We start from the raw sequence: 21340 nt of genomic DNA on the forward strand, positions 1-21340 counted from the left end.
TTTTGTTGAGTGTCGGGGATCAGTCCCCGAATGTGAAGTCCAATTGATATCATTTTGATTTTCCGAGAGACAACTTTGTATAGTAGACTACGGTATATAGTACTCGCAGATAGAAGTGAAAATAACACAGTACATAGGGCTGTACTGTGTCTGTGTTGTAACGTTATGGGTGTAACGGTATGAGTATATGAGTGTATGGCGGTGGGGCAGTATCGCCGGTACCCGGTACTTTGGGGTACGCCAAGTGTTGAGCTGTTGCAGTCCACTTCTGGGAGGAGCTGTACGGTGTATCTGCGAGTACTCCGAGGACTCCCCCGCGGATTTTTCTCAACAGGAGTTGCTACCCCTTCTATCTGTCTTCTACTTCCATCCTCCCTCTCTTTCCTTCCAATTCCTTCACAGCGGGTGTTAATATCGCATAAGTAAGTCTTGTCTCTTTTTTTTTTCTTCCCTCCCACAAGCTCTCACCCCACCACCTGCCTTATTTGCAATTGTCCACCCGCGGATGCTAATAGGCAATTAGAATCATCATGTCTACTTCTTCTCCCGCCAGCAACGGCGTCCAGTCGGCCAACGACAACATCACCCGTTTCGCCCCTCCTAGCCGTGTCCTCTCTCCCTCCCAACACAGCCTTTTCCACAACAAGACACGATGCTTCGTATAGTAAGTTGCACCCCCTCAGCCTTCAGTCTAGGACCGGGGACTGACCGGATCAGTGGTATGCAACCCCGAGCCGTGCAGGGCATGCTCGACTTCGACTTCATCTGCAAGCGTACCACCCCCTCCGTGGCCGGTATCATCTACACCTTCGGCGGTCAGTTCGTCAGCAAGATGTACTGGGGTACCAGTGAGACCCTCCTCCCCGTCTACCAGGACGTCGAGAAGGCTATGGCCAAGCACCCCGACGTTGACACCGTTGTCAACTTCGCCTCTTCCCGTTCCGTCTACACCTCCACTATGGAGTTGATGGAGAACCCCCAGATCCGCTCCATCGCCATTATTGCCGAGGGTGTCCCCGAGCGTGTAAGTTCGTTTCCAAGAGCGATTGACAACAAATGACTGATGACAATGGATAGCGTGCTCGTGAGATCATGGTCACCGCCAAAGAGAAGGGTATCACCATCATTGGTCCCGCCACCGTCGGTGGTATCAAGCCCGGTGCGTACAAGATTGGTAACACTGGTGGTATGATGGACAACATTGTCGCCTCCAAGCTCTACCGCAAGGGCTCCGTCGGATACGTCTCCAAGTCCGGTGGTATGTCCAACGAGTTGAACAACATTATCTCCCAGAATACCGACGGTGTCTACGAGGGTGTTGCCATTGGTGGTGACCGTTACCCCGGTACCACTTTCATCGACCACTTGCTCCGTTACCAGGCTGAGCCTGAGTGCAAGATCCTCGTCCTCCTTGGTGAGGTCGGTGGTGTTGAGGAGTACCGTGTGATCGAGGCCGTCAAGAACGGCACCATCACCAAGCCCATTGTCGCATGGGCTATCGGAACTTGCGCCAGCATGTTCAAGACTGAGGTTCAGTTCGGTCACGCCGGTGCCTCTGCCAACTCCGACCTCGAGACCGCTGTTGCCAAGAACAAGGCCATGCGTGAGGCTGGCATCTACGTCCCCGAGACCTTCGAGGACCTCCCCCAGACCCTCAAGGAGGTCTACGACGCTGAGCTCAAGAAGGGCACCATCAACCCCGCCCCCGAGCCCGTTGTCCCCAAGATCCCCATCGACTACTCCTGGGCTCAGGAGCTCGGCCTCGTCCGTAAGCCCGCTGCCTTCATCTCCACTATCTCCGACGACCGTGGCCAGGAGCTGCTGTACGCCGGTATGCCCATCTCTGATGTCTTCAGGGAGGATATCGGCATTGGTGGTGTCATGTCTCTCCTCTGGTTCCGCCGTCGTCTGCCCCGCTACGCCAGCAAGTTCCTCGAGATGGTCCTGATGCTGACTGCCGACCACGGTCCCGCCGTGTCCGGTGCCATGAACACCATCATCACCACCCGTGCTGGTAAGGACCTGATCAGCTCCCTTGTTGCTGGTCTCCTGACCATCGGTTCCCGTTTCGGTGGTGCCCTCGACGGCGCCGCCGAGGAGTTCACCAAGGCCTTCGATAAGGGCCTGAGCCCCCGTGACTTCGTCGACACCATGCGCAAGGAGAACAAGCTCATTCCCGGTATCGGCCACAAGGTCAAGTCCCGTAACAACCCCGATCTCCGTGTCGAGCTCGTCAAGGAGTTCGTCAAGAAGCACTTCCCCAGCACCAAGCTGCTCGACTACGCCATCGCTGTCGAGTCCGTCACCACCTCCAAGAAGGACAACCTGATCCTGAACGTTGACGGCTGTGTCGCTGTCTGCTTCGTCGACCTGCTCCGCAACTGCGGTGCCTTCTCCCCCGAGGAATGCGAGGACTACATGCGCAATGGTGTGCTCAACGGTCTCTTCGTCCTGGGCCGCTCCATCGGTCTCATTGCCCACTACCTCGACCAGAAGCGCCTGCGCACCGGTCTCTACCGCCACCCCTGGGACGACATCACCTACCTTCTCCCCACCCTGCAGAAGGGCGGTGCCGAGGGCCGTGTCGAGGTTAACCTGTGATTTTGTTTGTGACGTTTTGCAGCGCCGTCCGCTGGCATATAGTCCGTCCGATCAGGACGGTGGAGTTTGGATGGTTCATCCCTTGGTTTTTCTTTTGCGTTTTTTCAGCAGTAGTATCCATGTACTGCGATCATGTGGCATGACCAAGTCGACGGGGTGACCAGAAAAAGGCATCCCGTTAACGGATCTGATTTAATTCGTTTACAGTAGATGACTAGACCTTTTGGAATAATGAACGTGCCTTTGCCGCATGAACTTTACTGCATCGTGTAGACTTATTCTATAGTGAAGTTAACTCAATTAACGTAACCTATAGATCAAGTACTTTGGTAGTGCTCGCAAGCCGAGGAAACATCCTTATCGCTTATCGGCAACTTTTTATCTTTTCCACCTCAGCTTCACCAACGCACCACATAACGTTACCTCAAGGCACCAATTCCACTCCACAAAACCCACTACTACGACTTCCTGAACTCAATCCCAAAACTCGAACCTCAAAAACAACCAAACACCAAAATGGTCCGCCTGAAAAGCCGCTACCTCCTCATAGACATCCTCTACCCAGACCCAAAAACCTGGCCAACAACCAACCCCTCGAAACCCCCAAACCCGCAATTAGCAATCCACGCCCCAACCTCCGACACGCTAACACCAGGCTTCCTCGCGAAAATGGTGCGCGAGACTGTGTCCGAGTTATATGGTGACTGGGGCGTAGGGAAGCTTGGTGGTGCGAGTGCGGGTGGATTGAATAGTATGTTACACACACACATACCCCCGCACATCTCCCGATACCATGTTGTACTGCTATCTACAGCCAATCGCTAACAAGCCTCTTTCTTTGAATAGTTAAATACCTCTCCCCAGCAACATCAACAGCAATAATTCGCTGCCCAAGACCATCCTACCGCCTCGTTTGGTCAGCGTTAACCTACATGTCTGGCGTCCCGGACACGAACAACGGCGGACAAAAACGGGCTGGGACGGGGCGGGAGCGTGGTTGTGTCTTTCGGGTTATTCGTGTTTCGGGGACTATGCGGAAGGCTGAGGAGGAGGCTATTCGCCGGGCTAGACGGGAGATTGTACGTGTTAAGGATGCTGAGGAGAGGGGGGTTTTGGGGGGGTTGGTTGGGGTTGGGGATGGTATGGATGTTGATGTTGGTGTTGGTGATTTGAGTGGGAGTGAGCATGGGATGGATTGTGGGGATAGTGATTGAGAAAGGTGTGCTTTGGTTTTGTGACTTTGTTGATGTTAATGTGATACCCCCGGCTTTCGGTGCGTTTTGGTTCAGTAGTTATAGCTATAGATATAGTACATTGATATTCGATGTGATCAAGTTATTATGTGACATTTCTGTGGGCATACTGTAGACGGGATGGATATATGGTTGACAAGGGACATTGGTCGAGTATCATGCCTTGCGGCGCACCCGTATGCCACTGTCTGGCATGTTGTTCTTCCACTTTTCCACTTCCTCATCATAAAAATCGCCATTATCATCGCTATCCGCCGCGCCATCTGGTTCCGCTGCACCGGTCTTTTCAACCTGGCTCGCGGCATTGCGCAACCGTACCTCTTCCTCCAACTCTTGTTCTTCAAGCTCGTCATACTCATCCTTCGCATCAAGCCACCGCTCCTGCACATCCCGCACATCCGTAACACCCATCCCCTCGCGAACCGCAACCTTCCAGACGGTATCATTCGCACCCTCGGCGGGACCAAATGCATACCCGGAGACACGATCAATAGCGTTAAGCAGACTCATCATACTCTTCTTATCTTCAACAGCCAGCGTCTCGAATCCGACTAGTGCGAAATCCTCGACAAGGTCGATGATAGTCTGATTTAAGGCGCCGAATTTCTCGTGAGATAGTCGGGACGATTCGGCTTCCAGGTGTGGGAGTAGATAAGACAGGTCTTGCACTTCCGTGTAGTAGTCTAGGTTGAAAGGGAGAGGGGCATAGTTGGAGAGGTTATCAATTTTCGTGAGGACGTTTAGATGCGGCAGGTCGAGTTGTAGCATGGCGCGGAGGGAGAGGAGGAGGGCGGAGATGTACATTGAGGGGAGGGTTAGAGTGTATGAATCGACGAGGTGGATTACTATCAGCTGTTGGTCGAGACTCCGTTAGTGAACTGCTTTTGCGTCGAGCGAGCTAGATGCGACGAACCCGGATGCCCATTTTCTGGATCCTGAAGAAGATATTCCGTAACGAAGAGTGATGTGTGAAGAGTTCGACTTGGCCGGGACAGTCGAACAAAATGTAATCATCTGTAGTCACGATATCAGGCGCTATATCGTAGACAAGGATCCAGCAGACATACCTCCGAGCTCCTTCAGCCCCTCCTCCAACCAGTCAAAGTTCTTCTCAAGCTCCTCCAGTGCGTATAAGACACCTCCGTTCGGGCCCAGCTTGTCTTCATCCATGATTTCTTCGAGCGTGACAAGGTCGCGTACGTCCAGCGCACATGGATACGAGGTCTTGTCGTTGGCGGGGTCGAGGTTGACGATGGAGCATTTGCGGCCGATTGCGCCTAAGAACTGATGCATGCCATTGCAATACGTAGACTTTCCGGCACCCGGAGGGCCGATAACCAGCTGCGCGAAAGGCATTCTGGTTGGATTGGTTGTGGAAAGTGCACAAAGACGTGAAACCGATATAAGTTGAGTGATGTCAAGCTTTTGTTGTTCGGCGCTCTTTTTTTCCTTATCGACACAGCGCGGGGAATCAAACGGCGGTGGCCCGCGGCAAAAAAGGATATGGAGCTTGCCTGCAGCTTGCGATCCTTGCATCTCCACTGCTCGCGCACCATGTCTTCCAGTGAGTAAATACCAGGTAGCTCATCTTCCCCGTTTGGTATCGTCTCTAATTCTTTCTTTCTGGCAGACCAATTTATCGTGGCATCTCCGCCGACGGACGCCATCTCGGCGCTGAAGTTCTCCCCCGACCCCAACTCCGCGCGGATCGTGGTATCCTCATGGGATAAGAATGTTTACCTGTACGACCTGCGTGATGAAAATGGCTCTGTTGGAGAAGGAAAGCTGTTGCAGAAGTTCGAGCACCGCGCGCCGGTACTGGACGTCTGCTTCGGCGAGGATGAGAACGTGATCTACACAGCTGGCTTGGATTGGGATGTAAAGAAGTGAGTCTCCCCATTGAGTGCTAGGCTTACGATCTTGCAAGATGGATGATACTGACAAATATAGGATCGACCTCAACACTTCTGAACAGACTGTGCTTAGCAGCCACGAAGCCGGTGTCCGCAACGTCGTTTACAGTCGTGAGCACAACATCGTCATCTCCGCCTCGTGGGATTCAACCCTCCATATCCACCGCCCCGACGCTGGCGCAAACCCCGATTCCATCGCAACTATCGTTCCCCTCCCCTCGAAGCCATTCTCCATTTCGTTGACTGATTCGCGGCTGGTGGTCGCGATGGCGTCGCGCGCATTGCACATTTACGACCTTAAGGCGCTGGCCCTGCTGTCCGCAGAAGCAGATAGCTCAGTCCCCGGTGGCAACCGGGTAGAGGTTGAGCCATGGCAGCGCCGCGAGAGCAGCTTGAGGTTCATGACACGGTGCGTTGCCTGCATGCCCGACGGTGCTGGATATGTCTCGTCCAGTATTGAGGGTCGTGTCGCAGTCGAGTGGTTCGACCCTTCGCCTGAATCCCAGGCTCGCAAGTATGCTTTCAAGTGTCACCGCCAGCCCGCAGAGGATGGCGTCGATGTGATCTACCCTGTCAACGCCCTCGCTTTCCACCCTGTGTTCGGTACCTTTGCGACTGGCGGTGGTGATGGTGGTGTTTCCTTCTGGGATGGGATCTCCAAGCGCCGTATTCGCCATTACCCCAAGCATGACACCAGTGTGTCAGCTGTTGCATTCAGTGGCAATGGCAAGTACCTGGCTGTTGCTATCAGCCCCGGGTTCGAAGATGGCAAGGATGATGTCGCCGAAGGTGCAGTGCAGATTTATGTGCGGGAGTTGGGTGAGACAGAAGCCAAGGGCAAGGGCGCGAAATAGATCCAGACCATCCGTCCATTTGCCTTTTCTGCCATGCAAGCGTCCTTTGATACCACACAGCAAATTCAGTCAAAAACAATCTAAACAAGCTTTAAACATACACTTCAATTCCATTTTCTAGCCTCTCTTCCAAGGTTGAACAAAAAGCAAATCTTGGTATCATCTATGTTATTTACGTAGTCTCATATCCCACAACAACCTCCTCTTCTCTCTCCCAATCCAAGTAGCACACATCTACTGAGCCTTGCGGACAGAAACCGAGCCATCAGCCATACCAAAGTAAGCCGCAACAGGCTTCTGTCCACCAATTCCACCAGCAGCAGTAGCCTCCGGCCCAGTCATACCGCTGAAGATACCAACCTCAAGCACACCAGCAATATCCTTGATCTTGTGGGACAGCACATCAACCGCCCACACACCATCCTTGCCGTTACCCTCCTGGCCAGCGGCGAGATCAGACTTGATCAGCAAGGGCGGGAAAGGAGCATCGATAATGAAGAAGTCCTGATCAGTCTTCAGAGGACCTTCCTTGGCGCTAGCGGAAGGCCGAATAGTAGGATCGATACTGCCGAGTTCCACTAGCTTTGCAATGACACGGTGGGCAGCAATCGGGGCGACTTCAATTGGGATAGTCTTCCAGCTCGTGAGGAGGCGGGTTTGGAGTTTGCGGTGGTCTAGTAGACATGAGTCAGTAACCAGCAAAGCAGGCACAGAAACAGAAAATACGAATTGACGAATCTCTCCAACTCCTACAGATTCAATACTCACCGGCAACGCAAATAAACTCCCGCGCCTGCATAGCGACGATCTTCTCCTGGAACAAACAGGCACCACCGCCCTTGATGCAGTTCAAATCCTCATCGACCTCGTCCGCGCCGTCAAACGCCACGTCGAGAATGGTACCCTGGGGAATAGCATCGAATTCAACAGCCGTCAGACCGGCATTGACGATCAGCTGCTTGGACTGGTAACCGGTCGGGACGTATCTGGTGGCGGAGGTGTCCACGCCGAGAGCCTTGATGGCCTCGACGACGTAGACAATTGTCGTGCCGCTGCCGATGCCGACCCAGCGGGCATCTTTCGGGTAGTGGTTTGACACGGCGACCTTTGCGGCAGCCTGCTTGGCTAGTTCGACGGCGGACATGGTGGATTGGAGTCTGGAGAGACTTTGTCGGAGGCTTGGGAGTCGGAGGGGTGGAAGTGTGGGGGTTCTACGAAAAAGAGGGGAGATGAGGCGGGCTGGTTGGACCATGGGTCCGCTGTGTTTTATAGGGCTTTTTTTGGCTTGAGGGGCTTTTTAGTTGAGGTAGTCGGATCGAATAGGCTACTTTCTGCACTATAGACTGCGTTATAGCGTCATTGGCATGTGGGGTTTGTTCGATTGTTCACTATTTATCGAAGCGGTGGCTTTTTCTGCCACTATAAAAATGCTCCCAATTCTTGCTTGCATTCTAGTGGGGCATGGATACTATTAGGGAAACATTACGCGCATTCTGGAACGGGAACTTGTAGCGCCGATAGTTGTTCGCCTTGACGTGTGGACCCTTTTCTCTGACACATACCACCGAAGTGAAGACTAAGATTCGAGAGGCGGAACAAGTGTTTATTCTGAGGACTACTTGTGGCCCTAAAGGTATAAACCAAAGTGATTCACCGCTCTCACTTTTATTCTGTCTAGTAGATATGCTGTCCTCCATATCTCTCTTTGAAATGGTTCCTGCGAGGAAGACATCTTCCTCGACGAGGATGTGACGGGGAAGAGGGCGGTGGAAATAGGAGAAAAGGCCGAAAGTTGGGCAGTCCTTGGGCTAATAAAAAGCATACTATAAATGGAAATTTGTTTGGCTGTTTTCATGTCGTAGGTACTGACAAGCATCTCTATAAATGTGAGCGCCAACTTTCGTCTACAATTAGTTTGACCTTAAGGACACTGATCACGTTGATACTCTGGGGGCACCTATCCTTATGGAGGCTTTCATGCTTGTAGATGGCTTTTGCTTCTGGATCAATCATCGAAGATTACTATTCTTCATCTTATAGATCGCGAAGATATATTGGTGGCCATGATTATGAGGCAGAAAGATCACCTGCGCGCTGACTAAGATCGTGCATCAACGAGATCAAGTTGACATGGACAGCTCCAAGATAGAACCTGCATAGCTGGTATTGCAACCGGTAGATCGTCAAGAAGGCTCCAGTGGAACTGTCTGTGTGGTTTGAGATTTAAAACTCCCACTCCTTCCCGCGCTGCTTGATACCTCAACACAATGACAGACTCCTTCCCCGCAGCCTTGACAGGGCCAACCTCGAAGGAGCGCAAATATGACCGCCAGCTCCGTCTGTGGGCAGCAACTGGTCAACAGGCGTTGGAGGATTCTCGTGTGCTTCTGGTGAATTCCGATGGCCCGCTCGGCTACAACAACAAGGGCGTCTCTGGTGTTGCGGGCGTTGAAACGCTCAAGAACCTGGTACTGCCTGGCATTGGGGGCTTTACCATTGTTGATCCGGCAACTGTCACAGAGAGTGATCTCGGTGTGAACTTCTTCCTGGAAGAGGAGTCCTTGGGCAAGTCCCGCGCTGAGGAAACATGTCGTCTGTTGAGAGAAATAAACCCAGATGTGCAGGGATACTTCTATTCTAAGGTATGTCTCTTGTCCAATCAAGTTAAGATACGGATGATTGACTCTCAATACAGAATATCACGGATCTTCTGCAAGACCCAGACTTCCTACCCCGACACAAGCTAGTGATTGTCTCTGGGCCAACCAAGCGCTCGTCCCTGGCACCTCTTTGCCATGTAGCCAAGGAACTGGGCATTCCAGTGCTCTATATACATTCAGTGGGATTCTTCTCCTCATTTTCGGTGCAACTGCCAGCCGAGTTCCCCATTGTTGAAACACACCCGGATCCAGAATCAACCCAAGACCTGCGTCTGCTAAACCCCTGGCCTGAGCTCGTCGCCGCGGCAGCCAAACTGAGTGATCTTAATAGCCTGGATGACCACCAACATGGTCATGTGCCCTACATCCTTCTCCTGCTCCGCTTCCTGGAACAGTGGAAGCAGTCTCATGACGGTAATGCGCCAGGCAATTACAAAGAAAAGACCGAGTTCAGAGAATTTGTGCGATCCCAAGCCCGGACTAGCAACCCTGAAGGTGGCGAAGAGAACTTTGATGAGGCAGCCGCCGCCGTGCTGAAGACCATCTCACCCTTCAGTCTGCGCAGTTCGATTCGCGAGATCTTCGATATGGATGAATGCAAGCAGCTATCACCAACATCCCAAGATTTCTGGATCATCGCTTCAGCAATCAAAACCTTCTACGAGTCTCACTCCGTCCTCCCCCTGCCTGGCTCTCTTCCAGACATGAAAGCCCAGTCCGCAGACTACATCTCTCTCCAAAATATCTACAAGGCCAAGGCGCGCCAGGACGTCGAAGAAGTAACAGCAACAGTACGCCAACTCGAATCGCAGCTTGGAAGACAAACCCCCGCAATCCTCGACCGCGAAATCGAAGTCTTCTGCAGAAATGCGGCACACATCAAGGTCGTGCGAGGCCGCTCCATCCCCCAAGTCAGCATCGACAGCGACATGGCAACATGGAAGACAATCCGGAACCAGCTGAGCATGCCGGATTCGCTAATGCCAGCGTTCATTGCGTGCCAGATCCTGGACTCGGTCGTCGATGAAATCCAGTCAAGTGGCCAAGAGGAGAGCCTATCGGTCGATGACTCTGGACTGTGGAATAGCCACACACAACGAATTTTGGCGTTGTTAAATGTTGCTAATGGGGACGGTATTGGCGAGGATGCGAAACAGCAAATCACTGATGCGATTCAGGAATTGCGACGTGCTGAGGGTGGTGAACTGCATAATATTTCTTCCTTGACCGGTGGCCTTGTTGCCCAGGAGGCGTTGAAGGTTTTGACTCGGCAGTATGTCCCGCTGGATAATACTTGCGTCTTTGATGGGGCGCGTAGTCGCAGCGAGATGTACCGGCTGTGAAATGGCGCAGACATTCTTATCTATGAACGGGTTAATTGCATTACATAGGCTACTTAGCGAATCAAAATCCCACAAGAGTTATGATACATGATGCAGAGGCATCGACACGTCCATTTGTGGCCAACTGACCCCAGCGGAATTGTTGATGCCCGACATGGTTCCTAATCTTAACCCGACTGAGACAGTGTGATGTATTGTGAAGGACTAGATAAAACTGCATTGCCTGAGATCCTGAGGTCCTCGTAGTCCTCGAGTATCTCCAGGCAATGCTCCAGGATCCAGAACTTCATAATAAAATATGTGATCTCTTGTTTAGATGCTAGGCCCGTGACTACCCGGAGTCCGCGTGATTATAGTCAGCCTGCGCAAGAGTTAATGCAAGTCTTTACATCCCAATTCATGGCGAATAAAGGGTTTCTTTCAAACTTAGTACTGGCGGTATCATTTCGAGAAACGGAACATCCGCCCTCAGCATGAGATGCTGAATACTGAGAGAACTTGTTAGAGTCACCTTTCGTGTCTTGGCCGATGTCTTGATAAAAGCTTCGGTTTGGTCGAAATCTAGATGTGAAAGAATCGAGGAAGGTGTACTTCGGAGTATGATCTGAAAGCTGGAAGCAATATACGACAGGATGTCATATGAAAGGCCGGTGATCGAAGAGGGAGATACAAGACCACGAGTTTGACAGGTTGTAAAAATAAGAGAGACGGATTTACTTTGGAGCAATCGTTTGACCTCTTTATAATAGGCCACGAGACCTTGTAGGTCTCGAGATAACCAAGACGCGACGTGAATAAGCGAGAAATTATGATATCGTCTGGACATCGTGATCTAGACTGGGAATTCTGATATACACTGCATTGTACGCGACATGATAGTCTAGTGGTTATTACTATGCATGGCTGCATTAGTTCGTAAAATTGACCAGGGACAGTAATCCCTGGTGGAGTATGTACACAAGCAATTACAGTAGATCTCTATGACTAGATCATACTGAAATAAGCCCAAGGGCGGGATAGCCACTGCCCCTATGTTGGCCAAATTGGGATATCCCCGGAGGAGCTCGGGAGTGGGCTGGATGTTTGACAATCGAGGGCGTTTCCAACTCTCGGTTGAACTACATGGAGCACTCTTGGTAACTGCTGAATAAAACCAGCCCAGGTCTCAGGAGCAACTGGATAGCGGTGGTTTCGCGAGTCCGAATGCCAAGTTTCGAACGTAGTATATAGCGATGGAACGAATAACCGTTCTCAATCAAGGGATGTATCGAGCCATTCCTTGGATCAACGTCTCTTCGGCTTGTTCGGACCACCAGGTCCCCGACCTCCGCGCTTATTACCCTGAGGGCCACCCTTGTTCTCGAACAACTTCTCCTTCCCGAATGCGGAATCAGCAATTCGCAAGTAGCTGACGACACCCTGGTCAACGACAGCCATGACGACATTACGGTACCCATGACGCAGTCGCATGTACATCATGCGTTGCATCTTTTCTCCGTGTGGAGGATCAAGTGGTGTACTTTCAAGCAATGCACCGAGTTGAGGGAGGGTAGGCATGGTGGTTTGATCGCGAGTGCTGACTACAGCGACGCGGAAATCGGGAGCCGGAGGAGCGGACTTTTTGAAAGGAGTTGAGGGTTTATAGATGTGGAAGACGACGCGGAAAGGTGGTGTGGTATCTGAGGGCTTTGATGGGGGTGCGGTGACGGGATCGTACCAAGGAATGATGGCGAGTTTTCGATATACATCCATGTAATGGCGGTGGATGCCAAAGCCAATGATGGGCCCGGTGGCTGTAGAGGCTGTCTTTCGAGGGTCGTGGATCCATTTAAACAGGGATCCTAGTATCCCTGCTAGACCGGGACCGTGGAGCTTTGGTGGAGAGGGCTCACTCGCAGGATCAGTGTCCTCCGTCGCCTCGACTTCATCAGACCAACCAGGAGCTCGCACGAGTGCATAACCAAGACGCTTAAGACCAGTGTACACAGAGAAGCGCTCAAGCGTGAGGCCACCGTGTCCCACAAAGCATGCATATGCAGCCTGCAAGCTCATAGGAATGGAGACTGCTTCGGGATCAGACGTGCTTGGCCATCTGATATCTAGACTGCCTCTCTCGAGCAGATATAATGCCTCCTCTGGTAATAGCCAGACACGATTCTTCCGGTCAGCCTGGCCCAATGTCTTGAAGAACTGTCCTTTGGGGTTAGGCACGAAAACACATGCATCGGAGGAGACATTGACGGGTTTCGTTGCGGCCTTTGAGGCGTCTGGCGGGGTTTTCTTTTGGGTTGACTCCGAGGTCTTCTCGTCTTGTTTGGCTTGCTGTGCATCTTGCTGTGCATCTAGCTCGGCCTGGGCGGCATATCCCCCAGGCGCATAGTATCCTATGATCGTAGTCTTCGGGCGATGTAGGCGTGGGAAAGAGAGCGCATTGTGCATGGCATCTCGCGACGCGGAGAGGACATCGGCCTGGTGTTCTGTCGGGTTGGGTTCGAAATCTTTCTCTCCACGGCGGGGAATGCTGGGGGATGCAGCATCGGAGAGACTGCAGGCGAAACAGGGTCAGCAAGAGCAAAGACGGCCTTCAAGGCCATTGACAGTCGACATGGTCGCAATCAGGCATGTTCGGGCGCGTACAAGTTTAGGTGGTTCAGGAAACGAAAGTCCTGCGTTTCGTCGGACAGGTCAACCTCAACCTGCCCAGTCGCAGGGGTCTGGACAACATCCTCATCTACATCAGCCATGGTGAGTCAAAAAGAGGTTGGGGTTCAAATATTGTGAAGTCAGAAATCGGAGGGGAGAAAAGTTGCTTATCGATAAGAACATCTCCAACTTCTCTACCGTTACAGCTAATGTTTGAACCTCGCTATTGAACGCTGCTATTATAGGATGCAATATTCATCGATATATTTAGTTGCTAATCTATGGCCAATGCTGTCATTTTTTAGCAATAATTTTTCAACTTAATTTCCAACACGCAATCTTTCTACTGCTTCTCCAACATCACAACTTGACTACCCAGATCGCCATCGAATGGGAATTGCAGACCAAGGTTCATCAAAGTGGCACCTGTATACGACGCATTGCCATCAACCTTATAGGACGCCTTCGCATCCAAGCCTTGCAACCTGATACGCGGCCAGGAATGGTCGATGTTCGCACTTAGCTGGAAGACAAACAACACAGCCTGCTGACCATTCTCAGAGATGAACAAGACAGCAGGCCAGTTTGAGTCCTCCGGCAGATTCAGTCGCCACATATCACCAGTCAATACAATGGGATTCACTTTCTCAGCCAAAGCAATGAGCCCCGGTAGAGCAGCCTTGTCATCGGCCGGCATCTCAGCCGGATCAAGCTCCAGACCAAAGGATCCACCCATCATCGCGACGTGTCCTCGGAATGCAACTGAAACTGTACGGCCAGTTTGTTGGTTCGGAACGGCGGAAAGGTGAGCACCCATTGCGCTGGGCGGGTAGGCGAGTGAAGTACCAAGTTGGATGGTAATGCGCTGAACGGCGTCGGTGTCGTCCGATGTCCAAATCTGCGGGAAGTATTGCAAAACGCCTGGGTCGAAACGGCCACCACCTGAGGCACAGCCTTCCCAGAGGACATTGGGGAACTTCGAGGTCAATGTATCAAAGACATGGTACATGCCGAGCATGTAGGCGTGGTCGGTGGCCGGGGAAGGCATCTCGTGCATACCCCTGTTGTTGTCCCACTTGACGTAGGTGATATCTGCGCTGCTCAGAATGTCTGAGATCGACTTGATGATAAATTCTTGGACCTCGGGCAGCGCAAGGTTGAGCACCAGTTGGTTACGTCTCTCGGTCCGTGGGTAGGGCCCTGCATGCAAAACCCAGTCGGGGTGCTCATTGTACAGGGTCGAGTTTGGGTTGACCATTTCAGGCTCGACCCAGATACCAAAGCGCATGTTTGTTGACGAGTTCGCAGCCTTGAGCCCGGTGATGTTCTTCACCATTGGTTCGAGGCCATTTGGAAACCGGTCTGGATTGGGTACCCAGTCACCCAGTCCTTGTTCGTCAGATGTTCGCGGGTATTTCTCTCCAAACCAGCCATCATCCAGGACGAACAACTTAGCGCCTACTTCGGCGGCCTCATTTGCCAAGTTGTAGATGCTAGTTTCGTTGTAGTCGAAGCTGAGTCCTTCCCAACTGTTCAGAAGAGCGGGGCGATCACTAGTGGCGAACTTGCTCTTGATGAGATGCTTGCGATACAAGCTGTGCAGGGAGCGCGACATGCCGCCAATTCCATCCTTGGAATACACCGAGACACACTCTGGAGAGGTGAGGGTCTCCCCGGGTGGGAGATTCCAAGAAAGATGACCAGGGTTGAAGCCAACTAAAGCACGAGTGAAACCCTGCGAGCCTTTCTCGACATCAATTGAGAATGAGCCCGTGTACACCAACGAGAAGCCCCATACTTCGCCATGAGACTCTGTTGCTGAAGGCTCCACGAGCGCCAGGAATGGGTTATGGAGGTGAGACGAGTAACCGGTAGCACTTCCAAAGCTTTGGATGCCGTACTCGACCTTTCGTCTCTCGCGGTGAGCCTCCCTTGCCCAATCTCCCCGAAGACTAATCATCTCCAGATCCTCAAACGGCAAGTCCACGCTCAAACTAGCCAGAGACTCGATAGTGATGTTTGCTGTTCCATGATTCGTGACATTGACACTGCGAACAATAGCATCATAGTTGGGGAAAATTGAATACGACAAGTCGGCCGACACATCACTGTACTTGTCGTACAGATGAACGACCAATGTACTAACATCCTCTTTGGAGCCCATGGTAGCCGGTAATCCAGAAAGAGCAGGTTTCCCAGCAATGATCTCGTGAGATTTATACTGCAAGTCGGAGACGGTATACCCTTCAGACTGGCGAATGCGAATAGCAGGGATCCGGAAATCCCCTCGTCCCTGGTCTGGGAACTCGCGGCGCACACGACCTGGCGTTCCAACCCAACCATTGACACTGGCGACAGATTCTAGGGGAATATCGCCTGTGACCGAGCCACCGAAGTGATCACCGTAGAGATCACCCGTGGTGTTGTCCACATGGAAGCGATACGACACTGTTTTTCCATTGAGGGCAAACGAAGTACCGTCCGCCACGATAGCTGTAGAAGAAGTTAGCACTGCGGAATAGTTGTATTTGAGGGGTAAGAAAAGGAAAACTTACGCTTGCTAGAAGCCTGAGCCAGCACAGCCGGGAAATGCCCGAGCATAGCTACGAGGCCCGAGGCCATCGCAACACCCCTTGAAAAACGAACCATCTGAGCTTATTGTTGTTTGTGTGGCAGATGTACACTTCGAAAGAAGGAAAAGAAGGCACGAGAAGCATACCTTTTATATGTATCCCTTGCGTTACATCGACAGAAGTGGGTAATAGCTCAGAGTGCATAGAAGTCAATACTCATGCAGAATTTGCCATGAATGGGCGATCCGTGGTAGAAAAGTGGAATTGTCAAGGTTTCGTTCAAACTAACTGAGCCAGACTGCTGATCGCTAGCATATTGAGCGATATATATGTTTTGTGGAGTAGTTGCGGGGATGCAAATGTGGAGGAAGCCCGGGGATACTCCGTTTCGACGGCTTTGGGGGCTTCTTATTGGTCTCGGGCCTCTCAATTCCGCTGCACTACGCCGTCCCGCAATTTTAGTTGGGCAGATGGGGTCAATTCTTGCCTTACACGGTGTTGTACGAGTCGGCAATTGTACGGACAGTTGTTTATCCTTTTGGTTGGGATTGAGATTGGGTTTACGCAATTCGAGGTTGCCATGTTGGTAGCTTGCCTACTGAAACCACACCGGGATGCACAAAAAGGATCCAGACGTTCAATTTTCGATGTTTAGGGTGCCCGAGCAACTGGACAAGAAAGGCTGGGTCTCCTGTACACCGATGGACACTGAAAGCTCATAAAAGCTACTAAATTGACAATCTGCCTAGACCAAGTATAACTATATATCTGGGGGGCTTGCTCAACGAGGGCGTTCATGGCCATGATATCACCATCGAACCTGTGAGGACTTTACAAATCAACCAAAAAGCTTGCATTTACTCCTTCTCAGTTAACCCTCTTAGCCACCACCTCCACATCAAACTTCTCATCGTACTCGTCGCTGCCAATCGCTCTCAACAGTAGCTCGCCGTGAGCAGTAACCTGCCACCCAACAGACATTTCTTCATCGTCGTCCCAGCCATATTTGTTCTCATCGAACCAGTTCGACATATCATCTGTCACCTCGAATAGGTCGCGATGACGGCGACGGAAAAAGTCCATGGCGGCTGCGTTGGCCTTCTCCAGGGAATTGTATGCACCTTCAATGGTAAATGAAGGACCCCCGCCTGTATCCTTTGAATATGTCACAAGGAATATCCATGGCATTGGGTTTTCACGAGACATCCCGTTCTGACTGTCGGTGATATGCTGTGTTGACTCGGTTTATCAAGGCTCGGGGGTATTCTCCAGGCTCATTTGGTTCAGTTGGCTCATTTAGGTCATTTGAGCTTTCATCCTCGCTCAAGTCGCTTAATTGGCTCGAGCCCATGCTTGAACTCATAGTGTATGAAATCAATGTGAGAGAAGTTGGAATGGGGGAAAAGTTGCAAGTGAATTGTGTGTCTAGGCTTGCCCCGCAGCGTCTCTCACCGTCTCCGTTCAGGGAGCATTGAACCCCGAACCTTGAGATTGTACATTTGAACCCTCATTGAAGCTTCTTAGCCTCTACACGCACAGAATAATGTTCACCGAATTCGTCAGTGCCCTGCGCTTCCACTAAAACCTCTCCGTTGCTATTCACATCCCACGCAACCGTATCTTCTTCGCCTTCGTTTTCAATACTCCCCTTGGAGTTTTTGTAGTACCAATTAGACATGTCCTCCTCGATCTCGAAGTATTCTGGATGATTTGCTCTGAATATTTCCAGTGCAGCTTTGTTGGCCTTTTCCAGGGAGCTATAGGCGCCTGAAATCGTCTCTCCTCCGCCATATTTGTCTCCATTCCAACAGTCGTATATCACGAGGAACACATATGGCACTGGGTTTTCGGGGGAGATATCACGCTGTGACTTTGGGTGGCGTGCTGCTTTCACTCGGTCCAAGAGGGCTTGGGGGTAGGGAACTTGGCATCTTTGGCCTGGTGCACGCCCGGAGCTCATGTTGGTTGATGTGATTGAATTGATGAATCCAATTGAGTATCGCCGCACATGAGCTGAATTTGAATTTGAGAATTTTGCCAAGAGAGGCTTGAAGCGTAATTTGAAGAGTTGGGGAAGGAAAAACTGTGTGGATGTTTACGCGCTTTTCCTAGTCGCGTCCCATTGGCTACGTCAACGAATACATACAAATGTGTATATAATGTTAGTGCCACTGAAGTTCAATTTGGATACTCTGCAGAATCCACGTCCTTTGGAGCGATAAGATGGTTTCATGCATCCTCTTCGCTCCAGCTTTGCTTCTGGCTGTGACCTCTTTTGCCTAGCTTCAACTGGTCAACTTCAACTGGTAAAAGTAAACTGATGATCCTAATGAGCAGCACTCTAGCTGTCCACACATTTATGATATCTTCAGTAATTCCAGTGCATGTTTCTAGAGTGCGAATTTTCAAATCGGCGGAATTATGCCAGCTGCGCATTGCAAGGACCCCGTCCAAATATTGATTCAACTCAAGGTGTGAAGCTGCAAAACGGTACCTCTAATGTTAATAGCAATTAGCACGCGTAGCCTTACATGTTACAACAAGCTGTAAACTTGAATTCGCTAAAACATATATTATGACCGTCCATGCGTTACGGCCAGCCTTATCTTACCAACCCATCCTACACTCTCATTTACTACCTAGCATATCCTCATACACCACCGTAATGAGAAAAATAAGCACACTTTACAATCTAAAATCTTTCACTTCTCACCTCTCTCACTTCTCACTTTTTTCTCAGTTGACTCCTCACCTCACCCCAACCTCTCAACCTTAAAAGCACCATCCCCCACTCAGAACTTTCTCTCCTTCTCAACCTTTTTCAACCTTACTTTTCTCCTACCACACAACATAGCTTATCAGGCCGACCCCGATTTGGTCCTCGACTCAGTCCTGGACGCCACCGCACTGCAAGTCAACTCCGATGACGGCACGCAGCCGCAGTACTGGAACGTTCCTAAAAGTGAAAACCTCGACGTCAAGATCGAACAGACACCTGCCACAATGCACATCAACACAGACCGAGCTCCCAACCGCATCAAGGTCGTGGAGCCATTGGACACGGATGACCCTACTAGCATCATGGACCACGTCAAAGCAAAGATCGAGACCATGAAACGCCTCATAACCAAGGAGGCCGACGTCCTGGCAGAGCTCGATCTGTTGCGGCGCCCCCAGTGCTCGCCCGACGTTACCATTAGTTCCTCCTGTTGCAACAGTCATCAAGTCCCATGAATGAACCATGGTGAGTTGTAAAACGATATAAGGAAAGACAAACTAAAAGTGTCTTATGCAAGTCTGAGAGGGAAGGTTGGTGCCCAGCTTTCTTCTACTGGAGGATTTAGGGACTACAACCGATTCTAAAGCCTATTCAAAAACCTACATGAAGTCACCTGCCTTGGGGAACTTTGGCAACAGGAAAACATGCTTGGGTGATATCACAAATTCGCGTCATCTCTGCATGACGATTCTCAATGAATGTAGAGGGGAAATATGTGTATTATTTTGTCGCGGCAAGTTTATGAGTTTGACTCCAATCCATAGCATAAGCTGTTATAGAAGTATAGGAAGATCTCATGTCTTTAAGCGTGGAGCTGCGGGGTGGAAATGCGGAGGAAACGCGGTTAAACGGCTGCGGTTTTCAACCTCTCTTATTGGCGACGAATGCCCAATCCCGCCTTCACATTACACCCATCCTGGCTCTTCTCTTGGTTAGAAGACGTGCATATCTGCGTTGAGACCATTAACATACAATGAGACTGGCAAAGGCTTGTTCGATCTGCCGGTAAGCAGTCCATTTCATCCGTCACACCCGGCCTAATTACAACTGTGTAGCGAACGTCGGCGGAAATGCGACATTCCAGCTCCTGGTCACTCTTGTACATATTGTTCTGCCCGAAGCCTTGCATGTACCCGAAAGATTACTTCGGTGAATAAAACTGGGACATCAACACCAGAACAAATAAGCCATGCAGCCCGAAACAGCACCGACCAGTGTACTTTACCTGATCAATCTCTCTGCGCCGAGCTAGTGCAACTCTATTTCGAGTATGTGCATGATAAGTTTCATTCGCTTTTCCATCAGCCAAGTTTAATGGAGGATCTGCATAATGGCCAGGCGCCTGATATTTTGTTGTATGGAATGCTTGCATTGTCTGCACGGTATGTCTTGCCTCAATTTTCTCACGGTGGTTGCTAATTGAGCTAGGTTCTCGGAACGCCCTTCATTTGCGGAAATAGACCCCCGAGAGAGAGGGAAGGTTTATGCCAAACGGTGTGAACAATTGCTGGACTTGAACGACGTCTCTTTGACAACAATCCAAGTATGTGTCTTGCTAGGTGCCATTGCTGTTGTAGATGGTAAACCGGCTTCGGAAACCATTTATTACGCAGTTGCATGCCGCATCGCGCAGCTGCTCGATCTTCCGGATTGCCCTGCTTCAAACCGCGTAGAGCAGGAAGTTTACACGAGAGGTGCCTCTATCATAATTTCAGTTTTTCAGCAACATACTGACCTAAGCCAGTTTGGTGGACGCTATGCATGATAGACGTTTGGTCTTCAAGCGGAGTCCGACTCCCTCGCCTGATGATCCCACAACCCAACATACCTTTACCAATGAATGAAGCCACATTTCTACACATGAACAGGCATCAGGGATTTGCCGTCAAAGTTGAAGAAGATCGCTCGTCATCATTACTAGCACAAATGGTCCGGCTCAACCGTATTCTAGCTCAAATAAACGATTTCAACATCCAAGCCGCCGAGAACAAGATCGAAACACCGGACGCCATCTCTACTATTGAGATCCTCTCCTCAAGGCTTGATGAATGGATTACCCTTCTACCGAGCGATATGCAAGACACACGCGAGAACCTTCTACACTACGCATCCCAAGGACTCGGCCAACTCTTCGTCACTCTATACCTAGGCTACTATCACTACGGTCAAATGCTCTTCTACCGCTTCCTACACGAAGACTCGCGATCTTTCTCGCCACGCACACACTTCTACGCAAAGCAATGCAAAGACCACGCCGTTAAGTTATGTGAAATGATATACAGTTCGGAGGATGTACCCGGCTGTGCTGTGCTATATAACATGGTCGGCCATGTGCTTGTGATAGCATCGACGGTACAAATCCACACTCTGCTTTTCGAGGTCGACAATGAAAGTATCACTCTTGCAAGGGGAAGACTTGAGAGAAACTTTTGTATTCTTACGCGACTTCGGAAATTATGGCCTACGCTTGATGTTTGTATGGAGCGGTTACAGGCTTTTCATCGTGCTTGCAGGCGTTCGGTTGATACGAGTTTTTGTATGGATGAGTGGATGGTTAGGTTCTTGGTTGAGTTTGCGAATCCGGTTAGTGATAAAGATGGCAGCGCAGGTGGAATTGAGGAGAGACCTTGGGGGTTGGAGGAGATTGGAATTTCGTGACTAGGAGGATGTGATCTTAAGGGCTAGTTTGCTGGTAGCTAATATACTAAGGGACTTCAATAG

At 50.8% G+C, this 21340-nt stretch overlaps 12 protein-coding genes across 12 annotated transcripts; 6 read left to right on the top strand and 6 right to left on the bottom strand.

Annotated features, from left to right (window-relative positions):
* Positions 1–530: 530 nt before the first annotated feature.
* PENARI_c004G03200 (uncharacterized protein) lies at positions 531–2601 on the top strand (the record flags this gene model as incomplete). The annotated part of the gene is made up of 3 exons (XM_022629022.1): positions 531–664; positions 718–1024; positions 1078–2601. The coding sequence occupies 3 exons, from the start codon at positions 531–533 to the stop codon at positions 2599–2601; spliced, it is 1965 nt and encodes a 654-aa protein (XP_022491165.1).
* Positions 2602–3117: 516 nt separating this feature from the next.
* Positions 3118–3815, top strand: PENARI_c004G10823 (Rpp14/Pop5 family protein; the record flags this gene model as incomplete). The annotated part of the gene is made up of 2 exons (XM_022629421.1): positions 3118–3352; positions 3448–3815. The coding sequence occupies 2 exons, from the start codon at positions 3118–3120 to the stop codon at positions 3813–3815; spliced, it is 603 nt and encodes a 200-aa protein (XP_022491263.1).
* Positions 3816–4010: 195 nt separating this feature from the next.
* Positions 4011–5210, bottom strand: PENARI_c004G10318 (GTPase GPN2; the record flags this gene model as incomplete). The annotated part of the gene is made up of 3 exons (XM_022629390.1): positions 4011–4706; positions 4768–4868; positions 4922–5210. 3 exons carry the CDS (start codon positions 5208–5210, stop codon positions 4011–4013), a joined length of 1086 nt encoding a protein of 361 aa, XP_022490912.1.
* Positions 5211–5408: 198 nt separating this feature from the next.
* Positions 5409–6621, top strand: PENARI_c004G07992 (WD40 repeat domain-containing protein; the record flags this gene model as incomplete). The annotated part of the gene is made up of 3 exons (XM_022629268.1): positions 5409–5418; positions 5485–5740; positions 5805–6621. The coding sequence occupies 3 exons, from the start codon at positions 5409–5411 to the stop codon at positions 6619–6621; spliced, it is 1083 nt and encodes a 360-aa protein (XP_022490680.1).
* A 234-nt stretch (positions 6622–6855) lies between these two features.
* On the bottom strand, positions 6856–7765 carry PENARI_c004G03350 (ribose-5-phosphate isomerase RKI1; the record flags this gene model as incomplete). Its single annotated transcript, XM_022629028.1, has 2 exons — positions 6856–7295; positions 7390–7765. The coding sequence occupies 2 exons, from the start codon at positions 7763–7765 to the stop codon at positions 6856–6858; spliced, it is 816 nt and encodes a 271-aa protein (XP_022490666.1).
* Positions 7766–8888: 1123 nt separating this feature from the next.
* PENARI_c004G09088 (NEDD8-activating enzyme E1 regulatory subunit) lies at positions 8889–10624 on the top strand (the record flags this gene model as incomplete). Its single annotated transcript, XM_022629324.1, has 2 exons — positions 8889–9263; positions 9317–10624. 2 exons carry the CDS (start codon positions 8889–8891, stop codon positions 10622–10624), a joined length of 1683 nt encoding a protein of 560 aa, XP_022490994.1.
* A 1284-nt stretch (positions 10625–11908) lies between these two features.
* On the bottom strand, positions 11909–13368 carry PENARI_c004G09957 (tRNA-splicing endonuclease subunit SEN54 family protein; the record flags this gene model as incomplete). The annotated part of the gene is made up of 2 exons (XM_022629370.1): positions 11909–13169; positions 13262–13368. The coding sequence occupies 2 exons, from the start codon at positions 13366–13368 to the stop codon at positions 11909–11911; spliced, it is 1368 nt and encodes a 455-aa protein (XP_022490768.1).
* A 242-nt stretch (positions 13369–13610) lies between these two features.
* PENARI_c004G05014 (alpha-galactosidase) lies at positions 13611–15889 on the bottom strand (the record flags this gene model as incomplete). The annotated part of the gene is made up of 2 exons (XM_022629117.1): positions 13611–15760; positions 15823–15889. The coding sequence occupies 2 exons, from the start codon at positions 15887–15889 to the stop codon at positions 13611–13613; spliced, it is 2217 nt and encodes a 738-aa protein (XP_022490924.1).
* An 818-nt stretch (positions 15890–16707) lies between these two features.
* On the bottom strand, positions 16708–17046 carry PENARI_c004G05461 (uncharacterized protein; the record flags this gene model as incomplete). The annotated part of the gene is made up of 1 exon (XM_022629140.1): positions 16708–17046. The coding sequence occupies one exon, from the start codon at positions 17044–17046 to the stop codon at positions 16708–16710; it is 339 nt and encodes a 112-aa protein (XP_022491109.1).
* Positions 17047–17347: 301 nt separating this feature from the next.
* PENARI_c004G07696 (uncharacterized protein) lies at positions 17348–17800 on the bottom strand (the record flags this gene model as incomplete). The annotated part of the gene is made up of 1 exon (XM_022629249.1): positions 17348–17800. The coding sequence occupies one exon, from the start codon at positions 17798–17800 to the stop codon at positions 17348–17350; it is 453 nt and encodes a 150-aa protein (XP_022490885.1).
* A 461-nt stretch (positions 17801–18261) lies between these two features.
* PENARI_c004G00240 (uncharacterized protein) lies at positions 18262–19074 on the top strand (the record flags this gene model as incomplete). Its single annotated transcript, XM_022628875.1, has 2 exons — positions 18262–18312; positions 18703–19074. The coding sequence occupies 2 exons, from the start codon at positions 18262–18264 to the stop codon at positions 19072–19074; spliced, it is 423 nt and encodes a 140-aa protein (XP_022491179.1).
* Positions 19075–20455: 1381 nt separating this feature from the next.
* Positions 20456–21277, top strand: PENARI_c004G11631 (fungal specific transcription factor domain-containing protein; the record flags this gene model as incomplete). The annotated part of the gene is made up of 1 exon (XM_022629468.1): positions 20456–21277. The coding sequence occupies one exon, from the start codon at positions 20456–20458 to the stop codon at positions 21275–21277; it is 822 nt and encodes a 273-aa protein (XP_022490691.1).
* Between the last annotated feature and the right edge of the window lie 63 nt (positions 21278–21340).

The sequence above is a fragment of the Penicillium arizonense genome (assembly GCF_001773325.1).
Source record: "Penicillium arizonense strain CBS 141311 chromosome Unknown PENARI_contig004, whole genome shotgun sequence".
NCBI classification, from domain to species: Eukaryota; Fungi; Ascomycota; class Eurotiomycetes; order Eurotiales; family Aspergillaceae; genus Penicillium; species Penicillium arizonense.